Source organism: Hippocampus zosterae, chromosome 12 (genome assembly GCF_025434085.1).
Source record: "Hippocampus zosterae strain Florida chromosome 12, ASM2543408v3, whole genome shotgun sequence".
Lineage (NCBI taxonomy): Eukaryota > Metazoa > Chordata > Actinopteri > Syngnathiformes > Syngnathidae > Hippocampus > Hippocampus zosterae.
The window spans coordinates 11,950,193-11,964,791 of record NC_067462.1 but is presented as its reverse complement, the minus strand read 5'-3'; the positions used below and the strand labels follow the sequence as shown (position 1 = coordinate 11,964,791).

The 14,599-nt window shown below is 40.1% G+C and overlaps 2 protein-coding genes and 1 long non-coding RNA gene across 9 annotated transcripts in view; 2 read left to right on the top strand and 1 right to left on the bottom strand.

Annotated features, from left to right (window-relative positions):
- Nucleotides 1-9,129, top strand: part of dars1 (aspartyl-tRNA synthetase 1) — a 22,973-nt gene extending 13,844 nt beyond the window's left edge. Inside the window, exons 9-18 of the mRNA XM_052081482.1 lie at nt 1,320-1,379; nt 4,275-4,386; nt 5,396-5,530; nt 6,530-6,677; nt 7,101-7,247; nt 7,363-7,405; nt 7,518-7,598; nt 7,698-7,809; nt 8,268-8,339; nt 8,591-9,129. Coding sequence (XP_051937442.1) covers nt 1,320-1,379; nt 4,275-4,386; nt 5,396-5,530; nt 6,530-6,677; nt 7,101-7,247; nt 7,363-7,405; nt 7,518-7,598; nt 7,698-7,809; nt 8,268-8,339; nt 8,591-8,682 — 1,002 coding nt within the window. The 3' untranslated portion in view covers nt 8,683-9,129. The remainder of the gene's footprint in view (nt 1-1,319; nt 1,380-4,274; nt 4,387-5,395; nt 5,531-6,529; nt 6,678-7,100; nt 7,248-7,362; nt 7,406-7,517; nt 7,599-7,697; nt 7,810-8,267; nt 8,340-8,590) is intronic.
- Nucleotides 1-14,599, top strand: part of LOC127611181 (uncharacterized) — a 124,461-nt gene that overhangs the window by 104,001 nt on the left and 5,861 nt on the right. The gene's annotated exons all lie outside the window — the stretch shown is intronic.
- Nucleotides 8,712-14,599, bottom strand: LOC127611153 (protein lifeguard 3-like). 7 transcript variants are annotated; one of them, XM_052081519.1, is made up of 12 exons: nt 14,176-14,579; nt 12,221-12,484; nt 12,073-12,140; nt 11,936-12,000; nt 11,792-11,845; nt 11,288-11,338; nt 11,170-11,206; nt 11,019-11,056; nt 10,774-10,861; nt 10,342-10,437; nt 10,161-10,214; nt 8,712-9,551 (listed from the first exon to the last, which is right to left on the bottom strand). In XM_052081519.1, exons 1-12 carry the CDS (start codon nt 14,228-14,230, stop codon nt 9,402-9,404), a joined length of 1,020 nt encoding a protein of 339 aa, XP_051937479.1. In that variant the 5' UTR covers nt 14,231-14,579; the 3' UTR covers nt 8,712-9,401. The 7 variants fall into 7 exon arrangements, 6 of the variants coding, with proteins under 6 accessions (XP_051937479.1, XP_051937478.1, XP_051937477.1 ...); XM_052081518.1 differs by having other exon boundaries at nt 11,170-11,209; nt 14,176-14,577; XM_052081517.1 differs by having other exon boundaries at nt 11,170-11,338; nt 14,176-14,581.

The window sequence follows — 14,599 nt, the reverse complement described above, 5'->3', positions numbered from 1 at the left end:
AGAATATGTGATTTCAAAAGGAAGTGTAGCCTTTTGCACAGAGAATCATAATTGTTTGTTGTGTGTGCTATTGTTGAATAGTTAGATGCTTTTACACTTGCACAATAACCATAGGTGTGTTCAGTGCGCATTTCTGTGGTTGATGTTAGGATTCAAAATGCAAATAGTTTATCATAGAATGCGTTTTATTGATGTGGCTGTCCATCAATAGTTCTTAATTGGCCAAAACAAAGTATCTGCATTTACTTTATATGTGTTGAAGTTTCTGTGATGCTGGTGGAAATGATGCCAGAGCAACAGCATTTGGAGTTTCTGCCATGATCTTAACTGCAGCTTTGCGAGGTTTACATTTCCGGATACTTTTGCGAATTGTGTAAAGTTAAACATCAGATGAAGCCAACGTTCTGGGATGATATTTGCAAAGAATAAATGATCTCTGCTCTTCTTTTTCTTTTCTTTTCTTGAAATGCAGTATTGCTGACAATTTATAATCTGAAGTGGAAAAAGTCAAAGCTCTGTTGGTTGCCTTCATAAAAAGAAATTGGTCTATTTAGAAATTCATCTGCAGTTGAATGGTTCTGAGCCTTTGTTTTTAATTCACTATGAATTGGCTATTCGATCTGAATAACACGTTGTAGTTGCTACAATCCCGTGCTTTGCTATATTCACTTTTATCATACTTTGACACCATAAAAATGAAAAACGCCTTTTGGCAGCCGATGGCTCATTTTTGTTTGGCCACCAGGCCGGGTGTCTGCAGCTGTAGCAGCATCGCAGGTGTTTTCTGCTGGGATATCTGATGCCCGTTGCATGCTTGAATGGCACAAATGCTGTCCTGGGAGACCGAGGCCTGAACAGTCTGTCTGACCGCCTGTCTAACCCTTTGTCCCCCTGTGCTGGGCTGTTGGGAGCAGGATGTGGCTACACAGGCTATTAACGCAAAGCCCAGCGGGTCGTCTGAGGAAGCTCGACATGCATGACCCTGGAAGCTGTGGTTCCTCCTGTGATGAAAAATTTACTCTTTCATTTATGTTCTTTTGCTACCAGATTTCCAGGTGTCTTTTGTTCCATTTGTCTGCCATATGGAACAAATCTATTACCATTCTTTGCAAACTAATGCGGAGTTAAAAAAAAAAATCTAAGGTGGCTCGCTTTTGTCTCCGACTGATATTTAACAGGATATGATTTTCATGATCAGTATTACTTTTTCTGAAAATAATCATACATTTCCACCAGCTGGTAAAATAACAATGGAGAAGCAGAACTCTGTTTCATTATTTAATCAGATAAAATGGCTTTTTTTTTTGGTCTTCCCACAGGAGGGCAGAGCTACTGTCAACCAGGACACCAGACTGGACAACAGAGTGATTGATCTCAGGGTAAGTTGTTGCCTCTCTTCAACTCCAATGAAGAGAGATAATCAATCAGTCTGAGGTTTTCTGTCAAAGTCACGTCTCATCTCTTTTGACAGTGTAAAAACGGCAACATGTTCAGCTCTGTAAACGATTGCTTTATCTGTGATATCAACGCTTGTCAACTTGCTTAATGTAGTTGACCTTATTTAATATGGATGGTTTACATGATCTATTTGGTTTGTGGTAGTTTCCAAAATCAGTAAATGCCGATAAAGCGTTATTCCAAAATGTGTAGATTTTCCAGTAATATTTGCTTTTTCACTGTGAGTTTCTGTCAGCTAAAAAAAAGGAACATTTGGGATTGTTGCACCCTGTTCGGTTGTCCATGTGTTATCGAGCTTCAAAAACACTGTCCAGAAAAATCGTGATTAGCACCACATCTGCAGTCAAGCTTCACGAGAAAGTCCCACCAGAATGTGAGTGCAGGAGTTCCACAAAGGAAATTATTATATTTATAATCAATGTCCATTAGAAATGTTATGTTTTGCCATTAAATATTATTCTGTCCATATGTCAGGTAAAAATTTGACCGCTTTTATTAAAAAATATATACTAGCTCTAGAAACACTGTCGTTACAGTATTTACATTTTTAATAAATGGATTTGTTCAGTGAAATCCAGAAAATAATTTTTCTTAAACAATTATGCTCAGTCAAAAAATAGTGCCTTTACTTAATATTGAATAAAAGCAAAGGATACTCTTAAACATTAAAAAAAAAACCCTTCCAATTGAGAAAGGCAGCAAAATCTGGTGCCATTTTCATATTAAGCAAGGTTGTCGATACCTGTTGAATGCAACCTACAATAATATGCCATTCGCCGCAGTTACTTTTGAAATCAAATCATCAGTTGTAAAGCATCTAAGTTACTTAAAAAAGCAATGCATGAAGTTTCTTTCCAAGGTAACCATGGCAACGCTGTTCAAATATCGCTTTCATTGCCATCATTGTAAACCTCTATTTTGATTGAGTTTCCTTCCATGAAGGTCTTTTCACTTTGCTTCCCCGATTAAAAGACAGTGAAAAATTGAATCAAATATAGTTCACAACAAAGCAGAGGTTCGGGGGTATCACTGCTTTAAAGTGAAGATGCGTGTATTAAATCACCCAGCGCTCCGATTCATTATTTGTTATTTAATGTGCTGATGCTACACATCTGTGTGAGTGGAATCTTGAACAACTACAGATACAAAGACTTGAAATGTTTATGATTCGTGCCTTCTACATGCACATGGTGCAGGAAAGCGTTCACACCACAGCCTCAAGTACCGTGTCTCATAAGAACACCTGTTCCTGTAACGCTCTGCACTTTAAGTCCATGGACACGTCAGGGTCCAGTGAAGCTATAAAGTGGTTCTCACACTGGCAGACACACTCTGCAAAAGGAGGCCATAAAACATTTGCTAAAGACTCTCCTTAGATACAATGTGCTTTCTTTTCGACCACAGTGGAAAAGGTTTACTTGATTTAATTTAGATTGTGCAAATTAGTTGGGCGAAGCTGTTGTTCTGTTGTTGAGCAGATGGAGTCTATAGTTATTCTTACGTCCATTCACATTGACATTGTGTAATAAATCTCCCAACCTCTCTTCATAAATAGTGTTTTGCTCCCATAATATTGGATCTTGTTTATTCTTTTTGCATTTAGCTTAAATCGCACAGCCTTATCATCATATATAATTCATGACACTAATGCGGCAGAGACCAGCTCATGTAACATCCCAGAATTCATTTATTCTGTTTGAAATAACGGCTAGATGAGTGGCTAAAAGTAGTGAAAGGGCGTGAGCGTCCAGACAAACGTTTTTCACAACATGAAACTTGTCTGTGGTACATTGCCACCACAGCACAGACAGTTCCGTCTGCGTCAAGTTTATTTTGTGCAGCTCTGAACTGTAGTGAAACTGAGAACTGACGCTCTTTGGTCACAACCCGAACGAACACCCACTGATTTGAGGTGTAGTTCTGACAGGAAGTGACTTTTTCCGATAGTCCCACTCGGGACAGCTTCTGGGTTGTTTGCTTCTGTTTAAGAACTAGTTCACGGTAGCTGAATGTTTCTGTAAGTTCAAGTTCAGTTCATATAGGTTAAGCAGGTTACACCATACAGAGCAAATTTTGATGTGTTAGCTTTGTTTGTCCCCCTTAAAAAGTGTGTCAAAATGATTCGTCTGTTCTTTTTCTGGCTGATGCTCGGGAGCACTTTGCCCAAATACAACAACTCAAATCGTTCTTCGGTCAGTGATTTCAACATGAACATCCAACAGGATGAAGTGTGTATGGACTACAAGGTCCTTTGTGCTCCTTTCAAGTGTTAGCGGTGTTTGTCAGGATGTAATATTGATCGCTTGTTTTCATGAATATACCTTTCCCTTCATCTAGAATACATTTGTCCCAAGAAATGTGATTAAAGAGAAACTGCACAAGTAACCGTGTAATAAATAATAAAAAACAATCACCTTTTCATTCTGTCACCCATCAGTCAGAAATACGGACAGAGGATGAGGTGCGTTACCAAGAGTAAGAAAGGGGAAAAAAATCGTTTCAAATAAAGGAACGGCAGACCACTAAAAGGGCGAGGTCTGTCATTCATGAGCCTGTTTAATATCTGGCTTTGAAAGCAGGACAAGTTGTTGGTTCGTGGATGGAGTTGTGGGGGAGTGTTCAGTTACGTTTTGACTTGCTATATCAAACTGTCGCGCTTTGGCGGGAGGGGTGTTTCCACACTACCGTTATTTGTGTCCCAATGTAGTCATTTATGTATTTATTTTACCTGCTCCTTTTACCCCATGCTTTGGTTTCAGTTTTTGCATTGCTAAGCAATTACATTGTCGTCATGTTTGCTTGTGTCTCTCTCAAAGACAACCACCAGCCAGGCGATCTTTCGTCTGCAGTCAGGAGTGTGCCAACTTTTCAGAGATACCCTCACTAAAAAGGGCTTTGTGGAGATTCAGACACCTAAAATCATATCAGGTACACACACACACACACACACACACACACACACACACACACACACACACACACGCACACACACTCATACATAGTGGTTCTTTGATCTCCTGGGAAATCAGAGATAGGTTTTACGAGCAATACACTTTCTATATCACTATCCGCATGTGAAATGTAAGTCATTGCCTTATTGAAAACTGTAAAGTTAGTTTTCAAGTATGAGCGGTACAATTTCTTTGCCTCTACTTGATGGCGGAGCCGTAAGAAGCTGATCAACCTGTTTTACTGAATGAGATAGTATGCCCGCATGAATCAACATTTTGACATCATGGCATTAATTGGACAGGGGCTTCAACATTCTTCTCGGAGTCCTGCTACTTATTTAAAAAGAATTACTCTGCCAAGTGGATGTCTTAACTGTTAACATCAAGAATTATGGATTGCTTAGTATTCTGTTTTCAGCACACATTTGGAACTGTTTCAACGTCTTATTATAGTCACTGTTACTTATAAGGATATCATAGTTCTGACATTAGCTGTGGTTTAAATTACAATGCATTTGTTCAGGACCAAACTGGATATTGTTTCAAGATCTAAAGTTGCAAACTCACAATTGAGTAACGAATTGAACATGCCGGGGTTTGTCACGCAACACAGTGTGCTATTGCGCAACACTTTCACTTCTTGCTTGCTTCAAGAGCCAATGAAAATGATTGCTCCGTGCCTCGCCATTCAAACGTGGCGCTCTTTATTAGAGCGGCAACTGTAAATCCGCACAACGTACTTGTTGCAAAAACCACACCTTCCTGTTTGCCAACACCCTTGACACGTAACAGTTGTTTACGACATTACATGAGCCCTCACGCTACTTTTGTAGGCGTGTAAATATTAGATAAAAAACATCTGCGTCAAATGAAACTACAGACGTTATGTCTGACTTACTGCTTTGTGGGCTACTTTTCAGAAACAAATTAAGACAGATTTTGTGTTTGCTCAAATTTAATCCAAACCTTCTTTATTCCAACTCCAGCTGCCAGTGAGGGTGGAGCCAACGTCTTCACTGTGTCTTACTTTAAGACCAGTGCCTACCTGGCCCAGTCTCCCCAGCTGTATAAACAGATGTGCATCTGTGCTGACTTTGACAAGGTCTTCTGTGTGGGTCCAGGTAAAAAAAGAATAAAGTCTCATTGCCCATACAATATTAACTGACACGACAACGCAGTCCGGTTCTGTAAAGTCAGTTTATACAAGTAGGCATGTCCTTCTTGTATTCTTGACCTGATGTTATGAACCATTCGAGATTAATATAACACCACCAGGATGAGCCAGCCTTGGTTTTTTTTCTTCTCAGTTCACAAGAGAAATCAAAGGACTTAAGGTCATCACTGTATCTAAGGCTTGAGTACACTGTACCGCGGTTGCCGTAGTTACAGCGGGACTATTTGGGATCAGCACTTTGGCAGCCGGCTTCTGTAGCGCCGTCCACTGAGGACGGATTTTTATGTAAACATAGCATAGGTCTAGGTCGCAGAGGAGCAGATGTAATGCCTGTTTGAGTTATTATTCAGGGGTCAGATGGTTTCAGCTTTGTGGATTCTGGACTGAAGTCGTCTACAGAAGCAGGCTTAAATGTGTCAAAGTTGTACCTTTCATGCCCATCTGCTTTGCCTGATTTGCAGCCCCAGTTGGAAGTCCAGTTAACAGTGTTTGCATCTGACTTTTAGAGACACACAGTCCTTTCGGAAAAATATTGTTGATGTTGCTGTGAGGCGTTTATTGATGCAGCTTTTTAATAGCCTCACACCTATGTGAATTGCATACATTAGGAGCCATTCTCCTGATGGCAAGCAGCAATTAGTGGCTAATTATGGTTGGCGGCTAATTATTAGTACGTTATGGTCGCAGTTGTGTCAGTCATCATAAAGGTACCTGCCAGTCAAAATGAAAAACGTCGTAGTGCTTCACAATCACATACGAATTGAATCCCTAATAGAAAACAGTAGCCTGCTTCTGAAAATATATTTTTACGCCAAGCTAATTAACAGTCACAGACTTTTTATGGTGAGGTTTTTTTTCCTTCCTTTTAATAGAGTATTTTAACACAGCAGCTGGAAGTTTTGAAGGAATATTTTAATCATTTGATTAAAGTTGTTGTGCTTGTTAGTCTTCAGAGCAGAGGACTCCAACACTCATCGTCATCTCACCGAGTTTGTGGGTCTGGATATTGAGATGGCTTTCAATTACCATTACCATGAGGTCATTGACTCCATCACTGACACCATGGTCCAGATCTTTAAAGGACTGAGAGACAAGTAAGTGTTACTACCTTACTGATATGGTCATTTGAATTTTCAAATGAATTGAGGCCTCAGTCAAACCTCTTGTGTTGTCTGATCACAATGAATGGTGAGGAGATGCTTGCCACAATATTTTGCTTCTATGAAACAAGATCGATCTTGACAAGCTCCTTGTATGGAAAAACTTGATATTTTATTTTCTGACAGAACTATTTTGCCAGTTCAGATGTTATGGGCTGTCTGGCTTTTGTCAGCTGTGTGGAAAGCTGCTAAACGGTCAATGCGCTGATGTTCCATGTGGTTTCAGTGCCCCCTACTGGTGGCGTTCGGTAGTAAATAAACAAAATTACCCACTCAACTAGATCTGCTTATTCAGCATGAAGTGATGGAGGGCTGAGCAATTACTGGGTCGGAGTAACGCAAGTCTATTTGCATCAGCTTCCAGACTGAGATCCAGACTGTAAACAAGCAGTTCCCTAGCGAGCCTTTCAAGTTTCTGGAGCCCACTCTGAGACTGGAGTACAAAGAGGGTTTGGCGATGCTGCGTGAGGCCGGGGTGGAAATGGGCGATGAGGAAGACCTAAGGTCAGAAATGATCACATTTAGATGAAAGCTAAAATGTTTGAACCCGGGAAGCTGTACAAAATATATTTCCATAGGTTGGAATGAATGAGTCACTGATAAATTTACATTTTTGTAGCACGCCGAATGAAAAACTACTCGGCCGCCTTGTCAAGGAAAAGGTAGGTTCAAATGTGTTCACTGGGTGTCCTACCTGTCACCCAGAGTAACTTCAGACAGGCTCCACGACATCCCATCTCGTCAATATATTAATATATTTTTCCCACCCACTAGTATGATACTGATTTCTATGTTCTGGACAAATATCCGCTGGCTGTGAGACCTTTCTACACCATGCCTGATCCCAACAACCCCGTAAGTGTCTCATGAACTCAAAACACAGAACTACTGTTCCCTGCTTCACTGTGAGTAATGTGCCTGCTTATCTTTTTTTTCTTATGTTTTTAATCCCAGAAAAATTCCAACTCCTATGACATGTTCATGCGTGGAGAGGAAATCTTGTCCGGAGCTCAGAGAATTCACGACGCTCAGCTGCTGACCGAACGGGCCACGTATCACCAGATTGGTAAGAATTGGGGCATCACGGTATGGCCCAGCCCCACCGAGCAATTGCATGATCCAGACCTCTATAGTATTCACTTTGATTTTTTTTTTCTACAGTGGGCTAACTAAAATGAATGTCTTTATTTTGTATGAATTAATCTCATTATGTAATGAGCATAATGAAATAAAAAAAATATAATTTTTAAAAAAGCTTGGTTTTTATCCAATAATTGGTCACCTCATCTGCAAATTACGTGACCCATCTGTCTGTTTTGGAAATCTTGGAGCACCAATGTTTCCCACGCCAGAGCCACAGCAAGCATTGTTTCGTGATGTGAGGTGCTCATGAGGTTTGTCTCCCTCTGCAGGGGACAGCGGGGAACAAAACAAATGCACAAATTACTGTGAATCATTGGAGCCACGCTCTGTGGATGAAAGATGGAAAATAGTCATGTGTGACCTTCGATTTTTTTTTCACAGATCTGGAGAAGATCAAGGCATACATTGATTCCTTCCGCTTTGGTGCCCCCCCACATGGCGGTGGAGGCATTGGTACGGAATACTATACACATGAATTTGCGATACATTACATCCATTTTCATACCTCAAAATTAATGTTTATTTCTGCATAACAGTTTCATTGTGTACATTTTTTATTCTGATCATTTGTAGTCGTTGGTATTTTTTTCAACACTTGCTGTGCGCCGCTGGAACACCAGAATTTCTTTTCTGGAGAATAAAAATATATCTGAATGCATTGTGATCAAATTGTGTTGTTGTAACTTTATTATTGTTCCTTGCAGGCCTGGAGAGAGTCTGCATGCTGTACCTGGGGCTCCACAACGTGCGCCAGACCTCCATGTTCCCCCGTGATCCCAAACGGCTGACCCCTTGAAACTGTCAAGCCAACTTTTTAACACCAGATTATTAAGAACTCACATAACGGTGATGGGAAATTACTAATTCACAATGTTGATTTAATGGGTTAGTGCCCCTCTTTAAGACACTAACGTGACACTGGGATTAAGTTTTACTATGAGATTGGAGTCAGTGCAACAAGAGGGACATTTATTGATCGTTGTGAACAGATGTCTTAACAACAAACAACAGCTGAGAGAGAGGAGACGTGCACTCGAGTTAGATTGGTAAAATGCACTAGTCAACTGGTCAGGATCTCTTCATAAGAGAGATAACTACCAGTAGTTACCATACAGAAATCCTAACTACCTCCAACTAACCATTGTGGTCTCCTACAATATGCCTGTAACTCAACGAGTCTTTTTTTTTAATCAAAAGAAAAAGAACAAATCATGGCGAATAAAAATATTTTTCAAAGCATAAATCACCAGATTCTTTTGTTTCTCTCATGATTTACCCGCACTAACTTGGTGAAGATACATTATCAGCAACATACCGAATGGATGTTTTGGTTTCTTCAAATGTCAGCAGCCTTTCTTCATACATGACAGGAATAATGCAAAGTGCTCAAGTGTTGGCGGCAAAACAGCAAGTGCAACATTGAAATACGTACAGAGCATACTTTACAATAGTTAGGTAACGCAGGATAATGTTAGTCCAAGCTCCAAGAGGACATGTTGTGCTCTCTCCAAGAGCTTATTCAGTAGCTGAACCACCGATTTGGAGCATGAAGAGGAAAATGTGAACAATATCAATGTAGAGTGACAGTGCTCCGTAAACGTACTCTTCTGGGCTTAAAGCCAACTCCCGGTTTCCGATGAGAAGCTGCGTGTTGTATACTAAAAACTAACAGAAAGAAAATTACAAGATTAGTCACCCGAAAAGAAGTTATGTTGCCTGAGGAGAGGATGTCTGAACATTTTTCACTGCTGAAATATTTGTTTTCACTTGGTCTCAGCCTAGAACACAGACTGAACACTCTGTAAAGTGAAATCAGAAATGTGTTTCTCTCTTTTGCAGCTTGACAGCTAGTGGATGGATGGAAGGTTACGTGCGGGCATAAGAGCGCCTTGTTGTCACGGCATGGAAAAACCAAGATAAATGGGATAAATTACATTCCAGCCACTGAAGGCTTTAAGCAGATACTTATTTATGGCGTCACAAATAAGACATATTGTATAAGTATGATGCTAATGAAATAACATCAAATTTTCCAGGACTAGTATGCAGTGGTAGTGGACAGGTGAACAGTTTCAGAGAACAGGTGAGTATGGATTGAATTGTCAGGATTTCAAAGCCTCATTTTAAATACCATTTTTAAAAAATAATACATTTTAATTAATTCATGACTGACAATACTCTTCTCTGTGGTGTATCAAATTTAGAAGACATTTGTTTTCACTTAACAGGGATTTCAGCAGTTTGCCAACTGAACAGAGTGAATCTCAACCTTACCAAGGTGTAAATGATTGCGCCAACGGCAGCATAGAGCATATGAAGCCATGGTACCTGTTCAGCGACACAAGAAAAAGGCCTCTGAATGCTTAATTGGTCACACGGATGCACCCCTCTGAGCGACTGCTTTCATCTCAGAGAAACATGAGTAGACAGAATCCGTCATAAAAGAAGCCCTTACGTAGTGGAACGAGAGCACGATGGCTGTCACAGTCCCGATGATGACGAGCAGAATTGCGGCAATACAGAGAAATCCCCCACATGAAGTGAAGTCAACCTGTGAAGAGAAGCATTTCGAATGGCAGCATAAAAGTGAACGGCACGGCTTGAAGGTGCATTTAAATTTGTATTGTAATGAGGCAGAAACCTTTCGAAAGGAGTGGATAAGGAGCTACGCAAAACAAAGAATGTGACTTTTGTTTTTCATCTCTCTTGTATCAGGCAGAAAGATGGATTCACATTGTTCCCCAAAATCTCATCAATATTTAAATGGAACACGCTTCACAGTTGTAATGTGAGACAAAGGAGTTGTTTTACACTGCCAACAAAGACTTTGTGTGACAAACCACAGGCTGCTGGGCCACACACAGAGATTCTTTGTACTTGCATCTACCTTGGTTTGAAAGCAGAAGACTGTGACAGTGACACAAACTAACGCTGTTATTCCCATTGCAAGAAAGACCGCTTTTGTTTCATAATAGCTGGGAAAAAAGATACATATTTTGGTTAACAGCAGAACATACATCACAATGACGGTGTAGGTTTAAAAAAAAAAAAAATATATATATATATATATATATATATATATGTCATATATATATATATATATATATAATATATATATAGTCATAGGCAAACCTTGAAATTGTTCCAGACATGTAAGACAGTGCAACAGTCTGCAGAAGAAAATTCATAAATATTATGTCATAAGTTTGAAAAAAATTCTGTTTTGCCATAAGGCTCTGCTTGACAAAAACATGGCTTCTAATGTATAATCGCCAGAACTTACAAATACTGCCAGCAGCACCAGATTCCATGGAAAGCGCCTCCTAGACACAGACATTGTCATAAATGCATGTTTACATCCAAACTCATTTACCAGTTCTTGATTTTCAGGGGCAGGGTACCTTGGCTCTTTGCAACAGATGAGAATGCAGTAAACCATAAAGTAAACCACTCTATAAAGAGAAAAAAAACACTGAAATTGTTACTTTGCAGAACACCCTGGTACATTAAAGGAAGGTTATTTCACAACATTCATTTATGTTAACTATGTGTGAGATCAATTCATTGTATTTTTTAAAAATAATATAGCAGCATGGAAAATCCCCTGAACGTTCTGAGCTTCTGTTTCAATGCTTTGTTGGAGTGAACAATTTAATGTTGTTTTCCCCCGAACAGTGATTCCCAAAAATGTGTCATAATACATTCGTATGTTAACTCATTTTATGTACTAAACAAATATCCATACTGCTACCACTGGCAGAACAATTAAATGCTCGTTGAGGATGAATCAACAGCATTTCTGCCAAATAGTGTGCTCCACTCGGACTTATTTGCCTCAATTCTCATTCATAAACGCGAATGTCTATTGTTAGAATCTCTAATAATGTAACTATTTTGGAACTCACAAGGATGCCCAATAGATTCCAGGATACTTGATAACAAACATCTTGACTGGTTCACTATAGAAGAGCAGATATAGAGACCACTCAGAACGTACGCAGTGCATGCCCCCACCCGGGCTATTTGGCATGTATCACATCGACACTTACACAAACGTAAAGACTGCCACAACTGAAAAGGTGACAGTGAGTTGAGCTGCTAAAATTAAGTACACCTGTCAAACAAGCACACAAAATGGTCAGATTTGAGATATAATGATCTATAGTGCACATATGAGCACCTTTACCTTTCTGATAAAAGCGTGTCGAACAGATGTACTCTCCCACTGTGTGCTCAGAAAGCCCTCCATTTCTCCTGCAAAATTAGGAGGAGAGAACATGTATTAGCATGCGGAAATAAGTGTAGTGCACGACACGGTAACATTTCCTCCTAACTTGGGTTGGTTGCAGGCATCCCGGCAGACAAAGTGGGTATTGTGGTGGCCATCGCAGATGGAGAGATGCCAGGCGCTGCCCAAATGCCGGCCGTGCCCCAGTAGCTAGGTGGGCCAGCGTACATGTCCGGGCCAGGACTGTAGGATGGAGGCAGCGGGTCAGCTGAACCTTGCTGCAGCTGGGTGGGTTCGTACTTGGGATGGTGCAGTGCATCTTCATAGGGTGGAGGATTATCTATTTTAGATGTCATGCTTGGACCTAAGCCTGTGAAGTAAATTCAGAAATGTGTTTATACATGTTTAAGCATAATTGCTGGACATGTAAAAAAGAACCAACTACCGTATTGGCCCGAATATAAGACGGTGTTTTTTGTATTGAAATATGACTGAAACAATTGGGGTCGTTTTATATTCCGGGTCTTGACATTATACCCATTCACGACGCTATATGGCGCCAGATATCAATGAAGTGAATGCCGAATTTGACTCCCCAGGCAAAAGTGGACCCTTAACGCGAAGAACAAAAATAAAAATAGCGGTAGCACGAAGAAGAAAAAATAAAAAATATCAGTAAGAAGGAAAAGACAAGAAAATAATAGAAGAGATTTCAGAAAATGGAGAAGCGTAGTGACAATCTGGAGAAAAGTGGGTTGAAGATTGGTCAGGTTAACCGGCAGCTGAGGTGAAGTAATGATGTAATTTACATTTCAAAAACCAGAAGCAATTTATTTACGAATATGATTGCACTTTAGATTTGAATGAGGCAAAATAACATGCCTTTTCTCTCAAATATATTGTTATAATCATTTGTTTCTGACGTACTGTAATTATTTTCAGTGTAAAAATTACGTTTTTTTTCAAACTTGAGTCTTGAAAAAGAGGGGGCCGTCTTATAATCAGGGCCATCTTATATTCGGGCCAATACGGTATGTAGTAGTGGTTTCATGGTTTCACCCATCTCCCACTATAGAAGAACTTGAGCACTTTTGTTCGCATCACTGTTTATTCAGCGCATTTATGATGTCCAGTTACTCAGCTAGCCATGCCTACACCTTGAAAATGCTTTTTCCCCTCAGATAGTTGGCTGGCATGGCTGCTGTACAGCGCTTCCTCGTCCGTTCTGAGTGCACACACCCCAGACAGAAGGCGGAATTGTATGTTGCCGGTCAAATTTGAACGTCATCATGTGGACTTGGGTGTCCGGTTGGCAACGCCGCTTTACAGCACCTGGTTGTCCGCCATGTGTGGAGGGATGCGTGGAAAATCCCGGCAACAACCCGGTGAAATATATTCCAGCAACAGCGAACATCGCAAAAGGAGAGGAAAAGAAGTTGACTAAACAGACAGACAGCGCGTAGGCCGCGGCCTCGTGCTGGCATGGCTGCATTTGAGACATTGAATGCTTTTGCAGCTCAAACAAATTCATGTGTCGATATATTTAACATCCCCAACAAGATAGCAGTCACGTTTTCCAGGGCCGAGAAATGGTATTTGATTCACGGTTCGCATTTGAGCGGCATGAGGTTTCATTGCATTTAGTGGACAACAGAAGCATTTGACAGTGGAGAGAACAGTGTGATTTTTCACAAATTTGAAGCTTAATTTTGGATCCATTACCTGCTGTTTTAAATTTGGCAGTGATGTGAGCAACACTTTTCTCTGTGGTACGTCAGATTTGCAAGACAGATTTTCACTGTATAGGGAGTTCAAACGGATGGTAACAAACTGTTATCGTCATCAGTCACATTCATGAGTCTGGCTCTTTTTTTTTGTAAAACTGCAGTTTAAAAGCAGCCATAGAGCAAAGATTGACCATCTTTCAAATTTCACATCTGTGTTACCTGCACAAGTATGCAAATGCATATAAGAAACATAAATACATGATGGATTGGTACACGCAGAGCAAAAGCCCTCTAACCTAAAATAAAGCGTAACAACAAATATGAGGTTTCATACCTGCTTCTTCTGCTCTGTCCCTCTCCTTAATGCTCACCCCACTCCTCAGTGTCATACGATATGCGTTTTGTAACTTACACGAGTCTAGTCAACACTGTGTCATATGCCGAATGCTCCAGTTACATTCTTAATCTTTTTAAATAAAAAACAATGGTGTCGAGGCAAATTTCTAACCTAATCTAATCAATAAAAGCATAATATAGATTCTCTCAGGAACAGAGCTGTGTGAATGTTGAGGAGGACCTCAAGCAGTTCTTGCAAGATTGGACCCTAGCATGTATTGTTTACAGAGGTGAATTCATTTAAAAATTTGATGTATTTCTGTCAACCATAGGATTCTAACTTTAATCTAATACTGATAGGAGTGGGGAACATAGCGCAAGGAAATAAACACTTGGCTCAACGACTCTGCTCCAAATCTAAT